This window comes from Chelonoidis abingdonii, chromosome 16, assembly GCF_003597395.2.
Source record: "Chelonoidis abingdonii isolate Lonesome George chromosome 16, CheloAbing_2.0, whole genome shotgun sequence".
Classification (NCBI taxonomy): domain Eukaryota; kingdom Metazoa; phylum Chordata; order Testudines; family Testudinidae; genus Chelonoidis; species Chelonoidis abingdonii.
Window position 1 is genome coordinate 22,839,448 of NC_133784.1, and position 19,200 is coordinate 22,858,647.

The following is a 19,200-nucleotide window of genomic DNA, read 5'->3' on the forward strand; positions in this document are numbered from 1 at the left end:
CAATATATACAATGAAATACCTTTAGGACATTTGTTCAAATTCTTTTTTTTCTTTTAGGTTTGCTTTCCATTATAGTTAAGAGAGCTTTTTAAAATTTTTTTTTAAACATGAATACACAAAAGAGAAGTGGTTAGAGGTTTTTGACTTTTTTAAATAAGCACAGAATGCCAGAGGTTAAAAACACATTTACAGGCAGAGTACCAGTCAGACAGCACAATCTATACATTTTTTGCTCAATTTCCTGTACAAATACACAGCATTCAAATGGGATATATACAAAAAAAGCACGATGGAAGGAAAATTTAAATATCACACTTTTTTTCTGCTTCTGAGCTACAGCCTTTCCAATTTGGTTGCCCAATCTCCCCCTGACGGATATGTAGTAACCCCTTCCCCACCCAAAGGGGGAAATAAAGGTTAAACAAAAGAAACAAAAAAAGAGGAAAAAATCCTGTGGTCTTGCACCTGGCAACATAGTCAAAACATTCTTGCAGCCAATGAGCAACTAATGTGGCAGATTAATGCAATTCTTCTCATTGCTTCGCCTCCATCATTGCCTCTGCCCATTCCTTTTTCTCCAGACAGAAGATGTAAACATCAATGGTGGAAAGTTTAATGGCCCGTGCATTCAGGAGAGAAGTGGTGGCCCAAGAACCCAAAAGAAGTATTTTCCATTTCAAACTTGGTACATGAGTTTGGAATGACCATGTTCCTTGTAAATTATGTCTATTTACTATAATTACACAGAGCACAGGAACAAACCCTGGTGGCCAAATTCAGCCCTAATTCAGAAAATGTAGTTGTGCCCACTTACCCCAGGGCTGAATTTGGCTTTAATTTTCATGCTGCTATTGGCCAAGCATACTTGCCCCAGAGAGTAGTATGAGTTTCACATCCAGATCTTAATTATAATAGAATCTCCCCTACCTCCTTCTCTTCCCACTCAACCCCCTGACTGCCCTCTGAAATTAGGCATTTAAAAAGAATACAAAATATTTTGCAACAATTTGACCATGGTTCTGAATAACTCCTTGGAGATTCAAATCTAATATGTTTGTGTTAATTGAATTTGCTCCTTCATGAAACTTGGTGGCTATGGACCCGCTGTAAAATTGGCTGACATCTGTTTATATAAACTAACTGATCATCTAACTTTTAGAAAAAGCCTTTACCAAAAAAATAAAATAAAATCACACATCAAAGCTGGGTGTCTCCATGCCAGACACCATCCTTCCAATCAGCAAAGCATGATATGCCTTAGGGAATCCCTTAAAACTCTGGTTAGCAGTTAGCTCTAGTCAGTCCCTCTAGCTGGATGTTTAGACTATCTCGAATGTTAACTCTAACTTACTCACAAAGCTTTATGCGCGGACACCTTATTTTTTGCTCTAAAGGAGAGCTTACATTTCCAGATACAATAATGTTTAACCCTTCTACCAAAAAAGGAAAATAAGTGTCTTGTTCTAATAAAGTTTCATATGAAGATCCTGGGCCACATTCTCAGAGGTGTAGATCAGAATATTCCATTCATTTCAATGGAGTGACACTGATTTACACCAGCTGAGACTGGCTCTTAAGAGCTTCACCATTTTTCATTTCTACTCAGACCTGCCTTGGCGTTTATGCTGGAGATGAAATGCCCATTGTGGACCAGATTTTAACACCTGTGTTTCAATGGTGAAGGATACAATGATTCCAGGTATCCTGCTCTAGGAAAGGTAAAGGAAATGGAACAGATCTTTTTCTAGCCAGGCAGGCCAGTTAAGAAACAAAACCAGAACAATATTTCTTTTGCATGGGCTAGAGTTTGAGAAAGAATAAATGAACAATCTCAACTACCACTCTACACAATGGCCACCTGAGTCCAAACTTGATACAGATTATCATTTTCAGGAGAATTTGGAAATGGTGTATTTGATCAGTCACTTTGCATAGAGGTAGTGCTAAAGGTGACTTGCAAAGGGAAAAAAAAAATTTCCTTTTTTGCTTCTTTATAATATTTATGATATATAGGAAACAGGATAGATGGATATTTCTTCCCTATTTTTGCTGGAAGATTTCTCAAAAGACTTGAGAACTGGGAAATTTCTCAGCCCTCAGATAAAATGGCAGTTTTATTGGATCTTTCACCAACAAAGTTCTTCTCCCGTTTGTCAGGTACTAAGCAGGTGTTAAACAAAGAAAACAAAAAACCCTAGAACTTAAAACAGCCTGACTGAAATTCCCTTCCCCATTCCACCGCTCTGGTCTCAATCTCTTGTTTTGTGTCATATCATAATTGCACTAAATTCTACAGTTCTTCACAGAGTCTGCCAGCAAAAAAGGGAAGTCAAGACTGGAAATTTGTGCAATGTAAAAAACAGAGGAAAAAAATCCTTACAATTAAACAAGAAAATCTTTTCAAACTTTCTTTACACACCATAAAGAAGCAAAAAACAAAGGGAGTAAACGTCTCCCCCCTTTCCCCTGACAGTTCATCTTTAAAATCCCTGAAGCTGGAGTGCACACTACACACTGGGTATTTCTTGCAGCTCACAGGGTTTCCTATCCGAATGGAGAGATGGAGGCATTGAGCAGCAGTGAAATGTATCAGAAGAGCACATAAGATATTATAGTAACAAACACAGTTAATGGATGTTGGTGTGGATTGTGCAGACTTTCAATCCTGAGGCAAGGCCTGGATATGGTACATTCAAGCCTTCTCTTCTTACTTGCTGAGTCGTTAAGCAGTTGTGGAATGAGCCACTCAACTGGTTCCTTGACTGTACAACCATTTGCCCAGAGCTAGGCATGGGAAAAGGCTCAGAATTGGGTTGCAGTCCTAAAGGTGGATATGGACTATGACTCCAATGAAAAAGCAGGCTGGTTTACTCAGTAAAAAAATGAAATTACGGAACAAAAACATGAAAAACCAAAGGCTGCCGAGTTTATTGGAAATGATACGTCAAAAATCAATATGGAAGCCTGTCAGCACTGGTAAGATCATTTCATCACAATTGAGTCAATGCAGGAGACTATTATAAGCTGTTTATGATCACACACCTGGAAGAGACAGTTTCTTCATAGAACAGCCAAGTTTCCATTGGCTGCAGAGAAAGCACCTTCCAGCCTGACAGTTCATGGAATCCCTGAATTCAGCAATGAGCTTTCACTTCTATGCAGCAAAGAAACATGTCCCTAGTGCAACTGCTTCTACTTGTGTGCATCTCAAAACTGTGAGGAAAGCTTTTTAAAACAATTCGCCACACCCCCCCCCTTCAATATTCCAATTCTTTTCAGTTTGTGCAAGTCTCTATGGCTAACAGCTTACATGCCACTTTGTGTGGCGGATAAACTGCAGAAGGAATAAAGCACCCACTGCACACAAAAAATAATAATTAAAAATAACATAAAATCAAAAAGTATAAAATGCAATAAAAAGGAAAGCAGCAACCTCACATGCCAGCCCAAGCTTTGTATGGGCTCTGGACATTAACTCATGGCAGTAGAAAGTAAAGAATTGGATCACTGTTCTCTCCTCTGAGTCCTGAACTTTTATGTCTTTCTTCTGGTCAGACATGGAATTACTACACAAGCTTCTTTCTAGGTAGTCCTGCTTACTGCTCATTGATGCCATGCTCCCATGCTACCCTGGCCTGCTCCTCCTTTCCACCACTAGCTGGTTGGGAGACTTTGCGATGCAGTGGCCGGTGTTTGTCTTCCTCTTCCATCATCAGCATAATTTCTTCTTCATTCTCCATGTTTGGGAGCCGAGCATGGTATGGTTTTGGGGGGAGAGCTGGAGGGTCCATAGTGTCCTGAGGAATGACTCCAGATGGAGCAGAGTGGCTTCGACATGGCTGGGATTTGAGTGACTCCAGAACATCAGGTTCAGAGAGACTGTACCTGACAGGGAGGTAGGGTGTCTCTAAGTCTTCATCAGTATTCCAGGCCTGGCTAGGGACAGAATCCATGGTGTCTGTGCGAGGAGGGGGCTCAGATGAGTGTCCAAAGTTACTCTCACTTAAGGAGGACACACCACTGCTGGCACTGCCTGACAGAGTGGAGTTACTTCCATCCAAGCCAGACTGGGGACTTGTGGGTGATGCAGGAATTGGATGAAGAGGAGACTGTTCAAAGAAAAACAGATGTTAACATCCGTGATCACGCAATTTTGCACCTTGGCAGCCATGTTTCATTGCTTACAGCTCATTAGTTACTGCCTAATTGTTTTTGTGCTTAAGAAAAGAAGAACTCCGAGCCATTTGTAACACCTACACATCTGATTTCCATGTACAAATACCTGTTTGTACAGGCAAATGTGTTTTTCCTGTATGCATGATCAAACAGTAAAAAAACTAGTGGTCATGGTGGTGACACCCTCTTCTCCAACCCTATTTAACATGTCCTACATCCCAGCATCCTCCATTCACCACACCTGCCTTGCTAGGACCTCCTACATTCCGTAAATATCAGGGTATTTATGTAAAATCTTGCAACACAAATATTACAATGAAAACATTAATAATGTGTTCCACGATTTTACACATTGATTTATTTTTTCAGGAGTTTTGCTATTTAGAAGTTAATAATTGCTATTTATTAAAACTGTTTCAGTAGCTATCTCCTTTTCTTAGTTCAATAGTACATATTCACTAGCTTCCCTTTTGTCTTTTTATTTTAAAAGATTTAATGCCACACTGTGTACCCCTACTCTGCTTAATGCATGCTGTCTCCCCCAAATCCTGTAGCACTCATTGTGGGCATCTCCACATTTATCTTATTTCTATCTTTTCCAATTTTCTCTTCTCTCTCTCCTTTTCCCTCTCTCCTCTCTCTCTAATCTTTCTCAGCTGTCTTTTTTCTGAGGTTATGTCTATATTTTTCCTGTTGTTTCTCTGTTCTCCCTGTCCAATCCTCTCCCCAGCTCAAACCAAACTGTCTGCAGGTGAGGTCCAATGGCGTCTGATGGGAAAATCAATCAGGGTATGGCTACACTTGGAAATGTGCAGCGCTGGGAGTTACAGCTGTGGTCGTACAGCTGTGTATGAACAGCGCTGCAGTGTGGCCACACTCACAGCTACCAGCGCTGCAGTGTGGCCACATTTGCAGCATTTGCAGTGCTGTTGGGAGTGGTGCATTGTGGGCAGCTATCCCAGCGTTCAAGTGGCTGCAACGTGCTTTTCAAAAGAGGGGGGTGGGGAGGAGTGTGACAGGGAGCGTCGGGGAGACAGAGAGAGCGGATTTTTGGAGCAGACACTGTGAGCTCCCTGCCTTGCAAATTCTGGCCATTTCCCCCACCCCTCTCTCAATCACTCTTAAATGTAAAAAGGCTTCAGACCAGATAAGCAGCTTCTCCGACGGACTCCCTCCCCCCTGCCGTGCTGTTTGTCTCCTCAAGCAAACAGCTGTGAACATTCCAAAGCCTCGGCTCGGCTCGCTCGCTGGAGCAAAGAGCAGCTGTGTTTGGTAGCTCCGGGGAGTACCTTCCGGTTTGTTGTAGACAGGAATTCTGGGATACCTCTTAATACCCTGGAGGCCAATAACAGCGCTGGTGAGTGTCCACACCTGATGAGCAGCGCTGCATCACCAGCGCTGGATTCGCTACACCCATAGCAGACCAGGAGTACAGCCAGCGCTGCAGCCAGGGAGTTGCAGCGCTGGCTGAGCTTTGTAAGTGTGGACACCGAGTAAGTTGCAGCGCTGTAACCCCCTCACCAGCGCTGCAACTTGCAAGTGTAGCCAAGCCCTCAGTTTGGCAAGTGGCTCTGCAGCTATCCAGCCCTGTCCCCAATCTTCTCTGAGGCTGTGAGGAAGTAGCTCCACCCAAGCAGGACCTTTCACAGCCATAAGGATTTTTCGTCTGTGATTTTATACTCTCATTTCTCTTTCCCTTCTCCCTCTGCTTCTTTTCCTTGTATTCTGTGCTGCTTTATTCCCCTCTTCTTCTCTTCCCTTTACTGCTTCTCCCCCCAGCCTCCACGCTGCTCTGCTGCCTGGCTTCTCAGAGATGAAATAAAAGTAAAAAGTTCTCTGAAGCTCAATAGCAGTAAATGTCAGAGAGTTTTGCTAATTTCACACTTACAGTCACCTGCTCTGCTCCTCTCTCTACTCCACTGCTGTGATGCACACTGAGCAGGGGGTGAGGAAAAAGAACAAAGGGGGACCAATTTCTAAAGCATTCATCAAATCTTGTTAATTTCAGTGTACTGCTCTGCTGGGAGCAGCACACAGACAGACAGGAGTTTTAGAAAGCATCAGTATACAGCCTACTGATGTATACTGGCCCAACCAACTCATTTGCCAGCACGTTCATGCAGGTGCACCTGTTGTGTGCATGTTTGAAAATCTGGCCCTAAAGGGAAGAGCAATGAATGAACACCGTTAGAAATTTGTTTGCTTTCTAATAAATAACACTCTCTTTGGCAGATTGATTCTAGAGATTTTATTATTTGATGAAAAGGACTGATTGCAGAGACAGCAGGCTAAGCATTAGTTTTACCGTACATTGTGTTCATTCAAAACAATGAGTTCCAGATGAGGGCACAGACCCTTTGTTTTCTGTATGTATCAGGAAAGAGTATGTATGTATCAGGAAAGAGTAACTAACCCTTGCCTCTTGAGGCGCAGAGTGGAAAGAGAAAAGATGACCTGTCAAATCACTACCTGATGTTCTGTTCTTGAGGGCAAGATAAAGAGAGCTGACAATTAAACGTTTTATCCCCCCATTCCTGCATCAGTTTGAATCAAAAGGTATAATAGGCCAACAAGATAAAAATACTGCTAGTCTGCCCTCAACCTCTCTCAAAAATCCTTATGTGAGGGGCATGAGAGTCCCAACTGTGATTAGAACTGGCTATTCAAAGGCTTGTGTGCTTGGATCGAAACCACATATATATATAGTAAAAGAGGGTGAGCCTCCTATGGGCAAAAGAGAGCACAAACATATCTACGGGCTACTTGATTACTGGAAAAGCAGCAAACTGTCCATTTAATGGTGTAGACAATCACCATGTCAGCCTTCAGTCTGAGCTTCTGTTTCTTAGAAATAGATGATGTATTTTCTGCTGCTCAGACAATATGAGAATAATGCAGAATGGAAAAGGTATGTGAGAGCTGGAGATTCTGAAATTGATCATAACTCGTAATAACCAGATTACTGGATGTGGTGTCCTGAAACCTTGAGAGATCATTTTACCTTGCGCAATGTCCTTGCAGGCAGTGCTGGAGGAGCATCACTGAGCTGGTGGTGGAAGGCATCAAAGTGCAGTGAGTAGTGACCTGAAATGAGACAAGGAATAAAATATTAATAAAGAATTGTCGCTGGGGGCTCACAGATCTGTACAACCTCAAGGCAGTAAGAATTCACTGTTCTAGCTCTCTGTAACATCAAGTAACCAGGTCCAACTGCCGAGAGCCCCATCTCCAGTTCAGAGCTTACCATATATCCTGGAAAGCAATCCTTGGAATGGGTAACCCGAAGTGTATCTGTTACGAAGTGCAAATGAGGAGTTTAGTAACAACAACAGAATTCTACCCACCGTTGTTATCAAGGATTTCATGGCAAGACAACAGGCTCTTACAAGCTGAATGTCTGGAAACACAATTAATATCTTTGTAGCCTTAATCTACTGCTGAGGATAGCCACTGACAAGAAGCCAAGCCAGATTACACCACTCATAAACCTAATTCTAGTCCCAAAACATACTTACAACCTTATTGCTGCAGCTGATGAAATTTTAAGTATTATCTAACAGTCAACCAAGCAGACCAAATAGCCTTCTCTCCCTGCACTCCTTACAAAAGGCTCATACAAGTCAACGCTGGCTTTCATGTGGCCTAGGTTTATCTGTGCATGAGCACAGGATTTATTCAGTGGACCTATTGGGGATTTCCTTACCATGGGGTAGGCTTCGGGGAGGTACTGGTGGGGCCAAGATGCTCCCAACGTGGGCAGACAGGAATGGCAGGGCCTCTCTGGTTCCGCTGTCTAGGCTCCAGCTGCTGGGCGCTGCTGGCACAGCTGAAGGATGGAAACAGATTGAACTTGGGTAACATTACATTACAAGTTTTTCTTGGGGCTAGAGGCAATGGCATTTCTCCATTCCTCAACTGAGTATGTGGGCCTAGCTCCTTGCCATTTGATGTAGTACCTGACCACAAGGTAGACCAGAAGGCAGCAAGCACAAGAGAAACTGTGTGCTCTTTGGCTGCAAGGATGGGCCAGACTCCAGGGCCAGGGTGAATTAGGGGACTGCGATCTACAGAAAGGTCATTATTTTAAATTTAAGGGTAAAGAGAAGTAGAGTACAAGCATAAGTGGAAGACACCTCACTAAACACAACAAAACCTATTACTGCACCGTAACGGTTAGGTGGAGGATGACTAAGCTAATCATATCTAAACATAATGCAACTAAAACATTTAACTCTTTTGCCTAGTAAAGTTAATCACTAGCTATGATAACAATTCTTCAAAATGTGGTTCTAAGGGATCTGATAATCCTATTTCAGAATTACCATCAGAAGCCCTGATTTTCTTTAGTCAAAGAAGACAATAAAGCTTTCCTGTCTTCACAATCATATAATACATACTGGTTATGATCTCTAAATGCCTTCAGTTTTGCATGGAAAACAACTCAGGTAGAGAAACCCAAAGTAATACATTCAGATCTGAGAAGCAATAGCTTTTTCCTTCTAGGCTGAGTGACATTTGAAATGTCTGGAAAGATATGAACTCTTGTTATTAAAGAAAATACACCCTTCTTTCTTTCAGACACACTGCACCACTTTCTTGATCACAAGAAGCAGCCAATATACTAACCAATGTGCCGGAACAGCGATTTTATCTATTTACTGCTGTGTTGGTTATTCTAAAACTGTTTAATATCTGAAGGGGGAATCAAATGATTTGGAGAGCCTAACAAAGAAAAAATGAAATGAAAAAGCTCATCACCTTCAGATATGGAAGATAGATCCAGTACAGAGAGATTAATTCCTCCGGCATAATTCTCTGTGTAGACAGGAATTACCTTTGATTAAAGCACCTATGTTTTGATGCACTGTTCTTCTGTTTCTAGAACAACCATTCTTTTCTTCATCTCTTTCAAATTTTTTCTTACCATCTCAATCCTATTCTCTACTTGTATTATTTTAACAGACACTGAAACCAGTTTTGATTAAAAATATTAGATCTTCCTTGCAGGCTCTGGATGACAGAAAATACGGGTTCTAACAATAGGTCTGACAGTAGAACATGAAAATACATGTGGGGTTACAAAAAGCTAAAGCCAAGTAGCAAGTGGAAAATGCAACAGGGACTGTAGAGCAATAGATGCCAATATCTGTTAGTCTATAAGGTGCCACAAGATTCTTTGTCACTTTTTTCAGATCCAGATCAACAAGGCTACTGCTCTGATAATAGATGCCAATGGAATTTTAGTTACAATTTTTTTTCTAATAGGACCTTATCCTCATTCCTCTAGATCTGTTCTGGGGACATAATTAGATGAAACTAGTAGGTGCTAAGGGCCTCCACCAGCAAAAAATAATCAAAGAGATGCTCAGTCAGCCTAGAATATTTAATAGGTCTTAAACTTAACTAAAGTTAATGGTGGGTGGGGGAGGAGGATAGGGTAGGAAGAGGAGATATGCCCAGGAAAGAGTTTGCATCTTGGAGAGGGGAACAAATGCCCTTCAGTCCCAGGAGTCACTGACCTGTGAATATTTCACTCTTAACATGACAGGTACTGTATATTTTCCATATTTCTGTACTTGGTGAGGTTTTTTTTAAAGGACTGGGGGCTCCACCTCCAAATCCATCAATGTCTTACCTTGGACAGGTATGTTCTGGAAGAGGATTGGTGATCTTGGAGAAGCTTAAAAATTCCCTAATCTTTTCCCCGGTCCAGGAAAATGTTTTACTAATGTATTTCAGAAGAGCATCCCATCAAAAGATATCCTCTATTCATATGAGTGTCAGCCCCAGGCACCTGGCCAAATTCCAATCTTCCCTCCTGATTCCACCAGCCATTCAACTGCATGAGCCAATATTACTTACCTTGTAAATCTGCTTCTCTGAATACATCATCTTGCAGGATTCACACTCCTGAGTCTCAGCTCCCTAGTGTAAACAGGCAAAACCTCCCAAGCTTTGAAGGGTTTTTTATGGTCCCTAAAAGATCTGTGGTAGTGGATAGGAATAAAGGTCACCCCACAACGAAGGTTGTGTGCCACAACTCTCATATATTGCCCTTGGAGCTTTTTAATTAGTTCCTGATTCAGCAGGAAGCAAAGGCTTCCCAAGAGAAAAAAATCAGCCAATTATAAAATCAAAATGATTGCAAAATTAGACCCTCAAACATGAAAGATGTAAAGATAAACACATCTTAAAAACACCAATCCAAAAGTGGAAGGGGGGGTGGGAGAAGAGACCGAGTGAGAATCCTAAAAGAGCTCCAGGGATGCACCTGATCTGTACAGAGTGCAGGTCAGGGAAGTATGTGCAAAGATGGCATCAGGTTCAATTCTGCACTCACCTAACTCTGCTGTTTAGAATGGCCTGAGGATTACTCTAGTTTATACCAGCTGCAAGTAGCCCCAAAGGCCAAAAACACAGCCAGGGACTGGTGTAGTGCCAGGTCATCCCACCAGTGTCCTTTTCTCTGCTACACTGGCATCCAGAAAAGGGAGTTGAATAAGAACCTCTATGCTGGCTCTACACCATCAATCATCTATACAGATGGATGAGGAACCTTGGGTTGCCTAAGCTAGTGTTAAGGCCAGAGTCCATCTGAGGCCTTTTCCCCCACACTTGACCTGTCATTTGGCCATTGAAGATCCGTTAATCTGCAACTCAACGAGTTCCAGTTGTGGACACTTGGCAAACGGTCTGAGGTAAATGCTGCAGGCAATACTGCAACCTTCAGTGCAGCCTTGGAAATTACCAGGATCTATATGGCTACATCACCTACAGAATCACTGCAGAGGCTCCCTGGATCTGTCTTCCAGCTCTGAAACTGTATGGAAAGGGGACAACTGCAGGTTTTGATCTGAAGTTGGGGGCTTTGGCAATGATATACTGGAGATCATCCTCCTGTGATTTCTTTTGGGGAGACAATGCCTCACACAATGCTGGAGTTCAGTGCCTGTCACAGATTGGTGGTTATATATGATACAGAGAAGAATAAAGTCAAGTGGTGTCTCTTCTAAGGCAGATAGTGAGCTGGGTTGAGGCTGACATGTCCAGACAAGCAATTAACATGCCAAGGCACGGTTGTTGGATCAGAACAGAAAGTCAACTGCCTTGGGCTGCATCTAGGATTTCCTGAAATTCTCCCATTATTGTTCTAGCACTGATGCAGTTCAACTGGTAAAAGCAACTGTCAGCATGCTAGTATAGACCAGCCACAGGTATTTTTACCAGTTTGATGCTCTATAGCATAGGGCAGTGGTTCTCAATCAGAGGTACACATACCCCTGGGAGTACTCAGGGGTCTTCCAGAGGGCACATCAACTCATCTAGAAATTTGCCTAGTTTTACAACAGACTACATAAAAAGTCAGTACAAACTAAAATGTGATACAATGATTTGTTTATACTGCTCTGTATATTACACACTGAAATGTAAGTACAATATTTATATTCAAATTCATTTATTTTATAATTATATGGCAAAAATGAGAAAGTCCGCAATTTTTTAGTCATAGTGTGCTGATACTTGTATTTTTATGTCTGATTGTGTAAGCAAGTAGTTTTTAAGTGAGGTGAAATTTGGGGGTGCGCAAGACAAATCAGACTCTTGAAATGGATACCGTAGTGCCACCATTAAAAATAATATGCAACAGCTGTATGCCACAAAATGGTTACCAAGCAACAATGTTGCTACTTGAGAATACCAAGCAAAGGTCAAACATTAAACATACACAATATTCTACTGATCAATAGTAATCTTTCCCTGATGAGACTAAAATTGACATTCATAGTAATATTCTGTACTACGATGATAACCACAAGCACTAAACTAGAGTTTCTTTCTTTTCCTTTCCTTGAGGCACTTTTGTTAAAAAGGAGAAATCAATAGCACTAATCAGAAGGAATCTGAAAAACAGATGTAAATCTCGTCAACTAGCCCATTACGCTATGTGGATCTGACCCAGCCTATATCAGTGCCTACAACGACTGTACATGATTCTGTTGATGGATGGTTCAGAGCCTGGCTTCTACCTGTTGGAAACACTTTATCCAGCTATGCTCCAGGGAGGAAGCTACCATCGAAGCTCCTGCTGCCCTAGAGCAGCCAAACCATCTAATGGAACCAAGAGCACTTGGTGGTCAAGTTCAGCAGTAGGAAAGCAAAAGCTGAACAGTTTTTCCCTTCAGCAGCTCGTGTCACTCTGCTGTGAATGAGAATTAGTGCAGAGGGCTTCTCATAGGAGAAGGGCTTGGACAGGTTCACGGGACATGAACAATAACAAAAAACAAGGTGGTTAATGGCATTCATGACTTACAAACAGTGATAATGGTTCAAAAGGTTGCACATATGCCTGCAGCTGAATTTACTTACATTCAGAAACTGGGATTCCCTGATCGTCCCCTACAGAGGATTATAAAACTTTCTTAAAGAGACTAACCAATCAAGCACCTGCCGTTGATATGTGCACCAGGCATTTGTTTTTGCCAACAGGGATTCCTGTTTGTAACTTAAAAAAACCCACGACAACTTCATTGAACAAAATGTTCATCTCTATTAATGACTATCAAATGTCAAAAACTACCTCACAGGGTAGTTTAGAGAATCTTTTGAAATAAAAAAAGCTCAACACACACACATATTATCTTTGGGCCAACTCCTGCAGCCTTTACTCAGTCAAAGCTCCCACTGAACTCAGTGAGAGTTTGTCTGTGTCAGGACTGCAAGATTTGGCCCATTGTCATTAACAAATGGTAAAGAACTTCTTTAGTGGAGGCATTTGTGCATGTCTTTGCAGATCTAAAGCATCAGCACAGCTGTCTTTAGGCTGGCAGAAGCTCCCAGCTTAGAAACTCTCAGCCTAAGAATGTGACAGGATGTACAGAGGTGGAAGTACATAAATGTCCAAGCATGAACAGAGTAACACTATTACAAGATGCAGGAGTATAATTAAGAAAAGGAATACCTTTCTCAGCAACAGATAGGTTGGGATCACTGCAAGGTTTGCATGGTCCGATCACTTGCTGGATCAAGGCGCGCTGAAAATTTGGAGGCTAAAGACGAGGGGAGGCAGCATAGAAATGTGAAAACAGTTACAGATTTGCCAATATAGAATCCTGTGATAGCTGAGGAGCCCAAGATAAAAATCCAGGGAAAGCTCTAGCCTCTGAGCTTTGACATGAATGTCAATAGGCAAGGGGCAGATGGGAGACTGTTTGGAGGCACTGCATTGTTGGAAACCATTTTAGTCATTTATCGGTTAAATGCCCTAGGAAGTTTTAACTCTTAAAGACTCATAAGGGCTGGATTCTGGTTACTCCAGAAACCACTTCTTGACCTCCATCACCCTGGTATATTTCACGGCAGCCAAGATCAGCTAATGCAACCAACCTCATTGCTCCCTAGGTTTATTTGTGAAGGGATGGGTTGTTCTCAGTGAGGGGTGTTAACTATGGAAGTTGCTTCTCCCATCATTTGAGAGATCTGATTTTTTGAACTTTGTATCATGCTGCCAGCCTCAGCTGTGCCCCCAGCCCTTTCTGGATGGCTTTCATGAGATGCTAAATGATGGGATGATGGTAGTGTTTTGGGGTTATATTTGCTTTGAAGAGCTCTGGGTTTTGAATCATGAATTAATTTGTCTTTGATTTTGGGAGACTGGGTACTATATTTCATTTATCAATTGTGGTGGCATTTTATAAAGTTGATTCATTTATTCTACTTCTAAAATTGTGCTCATCCCACGCTCTAAGCTTCATGTACAAAGTCAAGTCATGTGACAGTTTATGATGTATCAGCGTTTACTGGTCAGGTTTAAAGTAAGAAGAGTCCATCTCCACGATGAGGACCGACAATTGCAACATAATAGTATGATGCTGTTTTTAGTGTATCAAAATAGTGGTTCTGAAAGGGGGAGAGAGACAAGTATATAAATCTCTGCACAAATTGATGAGCCACTCTGTAAATGTAGCTAAGTCACTGGTTTCTGGATGCAGGGGAAGCTAAAAAGGGAAGAAGTGAAGATAATTACAAATGACAACAGTGGATCTATATGCTAATCACAAATACACAAATACCACAGCTGCTTTACTAGGAAAGAACAGTAAGTCTATTACCTGTCCATTTTCCATGATAGCTGCAGGATACATGGCACTGCTTGGTCGGTCCCGGTGGGTTGGCAGCATCATCATCAGCTCCCGAGTGTGGCGGTACTTATCTGGTAGAGAGGGAGAGCCTGTAAACAAGTGAGAATAATCACGTATACATGACAAACCACAGAAAGATATCAGCTTGGCCCAGTGATCTAGTCCTCTTTCTTTCTTGGGACTCACAAATTACCCCAACAATCTGGATGATGATCTCACAGGACTCCAGGAAGTCATGGTGCTGAGCCCATTTAGCAGCTGACTGTAGGTAGGTGCAGTAATAATCCATTTGTTATACAGTTAAGATATGGACACATTGTTAGGTTTAGGATGTACAGCTCAGCAAGTCACTAGCTGTACATTACAAGCCACTTACCCCTAAAATAAAAGTGTATTTGTCTGTGTGGAATCAGTAGCAGCTGTGGTTTAATATGTCTACTCTTCCCTGGCCCAATAAGATCTCAGAGTTATGTATTCAGATGCCATAAAACTGTACTTTATGACTGAATAAGTATGAATGGGATATGAGTTTGGGATACAAATACAACTGATGCTGGAATTTGCCTCGTGCGTGTCAGAGATGGTACAGATAAATGGTGATTCCCGTGTCTGGCTTCCTCTTTATTAATATTACCCAGATAAAAATGGAATGTTCTTTGACAGTGGTTTTCAATCCTTTTTCATTTGCTGATCCCTAAAAAATTTTGAATGGAGGTGAGGTCTGCTTGGAAATCTTAGATATGGTCTGTGGACCCTCAGGGGCCACAGACCAGAGGTTGAAAACCACCATTCTGTGAATTTTGAGGGCATTTTGTTTATTACTGTCCTTTCAGATGACATACAATTACTAAGCAGCATGCTGCTATTCTGAGAATACGTCAGAAGTTTGTCAACATGCTGCTATATATTAGCAGCAGCGTATTTGCTCATGTGATCCAGTAGTTTGTAATCTGGATAATTGTCAGGAGATATTACATTACAGAGGGTCAGTGTCTTTCATGTTAAATATTTATTGGAATACAGCATTTTTTACTAGCCTACTTGGGTTTTTACATTAGGCACCATGTTCTGCAAGGAGCACACCACACACCAAAGGGCTTGCTGATGTATATAGCCACAATGGTTGTGCCACAAGAATGATTCACATTAATGGGATGGCTTGTGGCTGTCTGGTAATACTGAGACACACACACTCATGAATACACAATAATATGCGGAAGTTAACACCCTGAACCTGCAGAAGTGAGCTATAACTTGTTCTTATTATTTGTGCCAAAAACACACACTTCACAGGCAGCAGCACATAGCACATTACCCAATCATGCCTGCTTTTGGGAAAGACATGCCCCCTTTTGCAAACTTTCCACAACTATATGCGCATTACCTGAACAGCACCCCAACATTAATGAGCAAAGGCTTCCCCTACCCCAAGTTAATGCAGCTTTTACACCAACAGCAGCATAACAACAACATGCATCTTTTTGGAGGGAGATACAGCACACTGTGGAGGTAACAATGTAGCCAGCAGAGTGCAGAATAAAATCCTATACTTGCAACAATTTCATCAGGGGGCGTAAGGCCCAGATAAATCAAAACCCCAGCACTGCATAGGTAAATGCAAAATATTTGCAACCTAACTCCAATCACAATTTCTCCACAGACATAAAACAAATACATTTAGACAGTATTAATTCTTATACACATTATCTTTAAAAAGACAGCTTTAACACTATGCTGAGTCTCTTTTACTCACATACACATCACAGATAGTCCTATTTCTGCACGACAAATATAAAAATACTGAACTTATAGGGGTGCCAAGAACTGCATCACAGCACAAACCACATTGCAACTTTTTCCCCTTTTATTTATCATCTGATCCTCATTTTTCTTGTCGTGGAAGAAAATTGCAGCTATATGTGCCATCAGTTTAGAAAGAATCACAAACCCCACAAGACTTTGCATTGCATGATCTTTAAAATCCCTTGCTCTATGCTGCTTTATGGTGGCAGAATCTAATTTTTAAAACCAGCCCTCCTTTTTGTGCCCTCAGTTTGGAATTGCAAATAACTGGTTCAAAATGTTATAAATGGTGTCTCAGCATCTGATTTGCTGGCAAAATTGTGGGTGCAAAAAGAGTGGCTCATTTGAGATCCTGTTAACAATCAGGACTGCTATCTTGGACTTGGCTAAGAAGTTCTCTGGGGCCCCTTTTTGAGTCAAGTAAACATTTAAAAACAAACTCAAACCTTTTAAAAGCTTCCAGAGCTGCCATAGGGATATCCTTCAGAACAAAATTGCAATGCAGTGGCCCTGCAGACTTTACAAAACTCAGCTGCATGTACCATTGGTCTCCTATGCTTTTCAGCTTGTAGCCCTGCACATGTAAGGTGTGCAGTGTTTTACACACTGTTTATAGGAAAGAAAAACTTGGTTTGTCAGGGCCTGGGGAGACTTTTAATTCTACTCCAACATTTTTAACCAAATAAAATATTAAAATTGACAACAAAATACTGGTTTTAGCAACTCATTTTCAACTAATTGAGGAATCTGTAAATTCCTGCTAAATCTTTCTTGATTCTCCCACTTCTATTGGTATTTTGAAACCATTTGCTTCCAGCCCCAAACATGAACTTTTAACTCTGATGAAGATTTTTATTTATTTTAAATGCCAAGTACAGAGGCTCTTTTACCATGCTGAGTAAGAAGCTGGGACCTTTGCTCTATAAGCCTGAAAAGAAGGCTGTCTAGAGGAAGCACTGAGAATGACTTGACAGCTCCCACAGTGAGTACTCAATATGAGCTGCCTTTAAAGTGTATTGACATTCTCCAAGCCAGCTTTAAAATGATTCCTTTTAAAGCAACATTACATACCTCCTTATAAGACTCCCTGTTATAACTCCTGGTTAAGGAACCTTGGTTCATATCTTCTTTTAACCCCATCAGAATTAGAGTAGTGCCTCATCTGAGCAATCTCAAGGTGAGTGAATGCAAACTCAAAAATTCTCATTGACCTTGCCTAGAACACAGTGCTGCTCTTTTGCTGGGGCTGGGACATGGTGCTTCCCAAAGGGTAAACAGGAAGTGCTGCACCAGGTTATGTTAGGGTTTGAGTCAGGCCAGGCAAAACCAGAGAGGAACATACTCTTTAAATTGGCAAACAGTAATTTGTAATGTGTTTCTATATCACTAGTGCAAGCTAATGGAGTTCTTACTGTATCCTGATTACAACATTTCCTTATAATATTCAACTCCCTGGATCCTGGCTGGAGGTGATGTGCATTATAAAATCACTGTAAGGTTTGCTGTGTACTATTTAATCTGTTCTTTGTGGATATGATCAGTATCAATCTATTTTCTGGATGACTATCTTCCTGCAAATAAAATGTTAAGTTATTAATAGATATTTCTATTACTTTGTTTACTTGGCTTATTGTTGACCCTCAAACAACTGGTATTTTTCTCCTTCAGTGAACGGTGCCACATTTTGGGTGTGGGGGATTAGCTCTACCATCTCCAGGGCTGGGTATTCAAATTCTAGTTGAACCCTAAGTGCAAGTGACCTGGGTGATCTCTTGATTAGTGTAGAAATTAATTCATCTCACAAAGCCACCTCTCTGCTTAGACTGACATTAGTAAGCATGCTGCTAGACAGGACTGCAGCTAACAGGACAAGCAGGTGCAAGGATTAGGGAAATAGGATGCAGTTTTTCACCTCTAGGTTAAGATGTGAATCTACAGATGAAAGCTTTTAACAACTGATAAATACTAGAAGTAGAAACAGAGGTAACCAACGTTCAACCTAGGACCAGAGCTGACAAGAACTGTTAAATCTGAGAAATGCTAGGTGGCCATGTGAAATGAGTTGATAGCCTTAGTACAGTTCCTGACTGATGCTGCATCTCAATTGGTAATTTTGTCGGCAGTCTCAGCAGAAAGGCCAAGGATTGAACGGGTCATGGAGACTGAACTATCCTCTCACCTCTAGAGGTGGTCCCTCCAGGACAGAGATGAGGCACATTGGTGGGGGCAGTGTGGGGAAGCTTGCACTGCTGCCGCCCGTGCTGCATCTGTTCTGTGGATAAATAGAGGGCTTCAGCCTCCAGTGTTGTCAATCCAGCACCTTTCACCAGCACTAAATTAAAAAGAATATAAATAAATATAAAAAGGATAGAGGTGCATTGGCAGAGCTGCATGTGAAGTCTGCATGGTACTTTGCTCTAGCCAGTGCCATCACTCATTTTAACAAGCATCAAATTTCCCCAATTAAAAAAAACAAAACAAAAAGTCAAACAAAGAAACCAAAGCCATGTTAATTTTAAACACAGTGGAACTTTTATATAGTGAAGTTGTTTTTCCTGCTGAACAATTTCACTCTAAAAGGAGCTTTCATAATAACCAGATTAGAAACTTGCAAATTGTGAAGTATGGAAAAGATCTAGGACTTTCATTCCACGTTACTGCAAATGGAGTTTCATAATAATTCATTAGACTGTGGCGGTAAACACTGCTTTTTGCCTAACTGAAAATGGACAAAACTGGCAGGGAAGAAATGTTTTATCTTGAATTTATCAAAATGTATTATTAAGAATGGTGAGTAAAACAAAATAAAATAAATAATATCCAAAACTGTCCCTTCAAATAATACACTTTTAAAAATCATTGTTTCTCTTGCTGTTTCCTTATTTGTAGTCAGTAGAGTTATCTAGTTCTCATCTATGGGAGGTGCTGTTGACTTAAGCATCAGCCAGACATCCTTTTATATTGTTCATCACGTTGGTTCCTAAGCAACAGCAGAGACCACAGCTCAGGGGGTAGTTGGTGATGCTGGGAAGTCAGGCAGCTCAGAATGACTGGCAAAGCCAGTGGTAGTGAATACAGGAT

The 19,200-nt window shown here is 41.3% G+C and overlaps 1 protein-coding gene across 10 annotated transcripts in view; it reads right to left on the reverse strand.

Moving 5' to 3' along the window:
- Window positions 1–2,909: 2,909 nt before the first annotated feature.
- The window catches only part of DOCK3 (dedicator of cytokinesis 3), a 605,476-nt gene continuing 589,185 nt past the window's right edge, over window positions 2,910–19,200 (reverse strand). For 6 of the 10 annotated variants that reach the window (XM_032805794.2, XM_032805793.2, XM_032805795.2 and 3 more), the window contains 6 exons: window positions 18,299–18,451; window positions 14,287–14,405; window positions 13,137–13,224; window positions 7,881–8,003; window positions 7,179–7,261; window positions 2,910–4,110 (listed from right to left, as the gene is read on the reverse strand). In XM_032805794.2, coding sequence (XP_032661685.1) covers window positions 3,598–4,110; window positions 7,179–7,261; window positions 7,881–8,003; window positions 13,137–13,224; window positions 14,287–14,405; window positions 18,299–18,451 — 1,079 coding nt within the window. In that variant the 3' untranslated portion in view covers window positions 2,910–3,597. The remainder of the gene's footprint in view (window positions 4,111–7,178; window positions 7,262–7,880; window positions 8,004–13,136; window positions 13,225–14,286; window positions 14,406–18,298; window positions 18,452–19,200) is intronic. The other 4 variants (XM_032805792.2, XM_032805797.2, XM_032805796.2 and 1 more) reach the window with 4 other exon arrangements.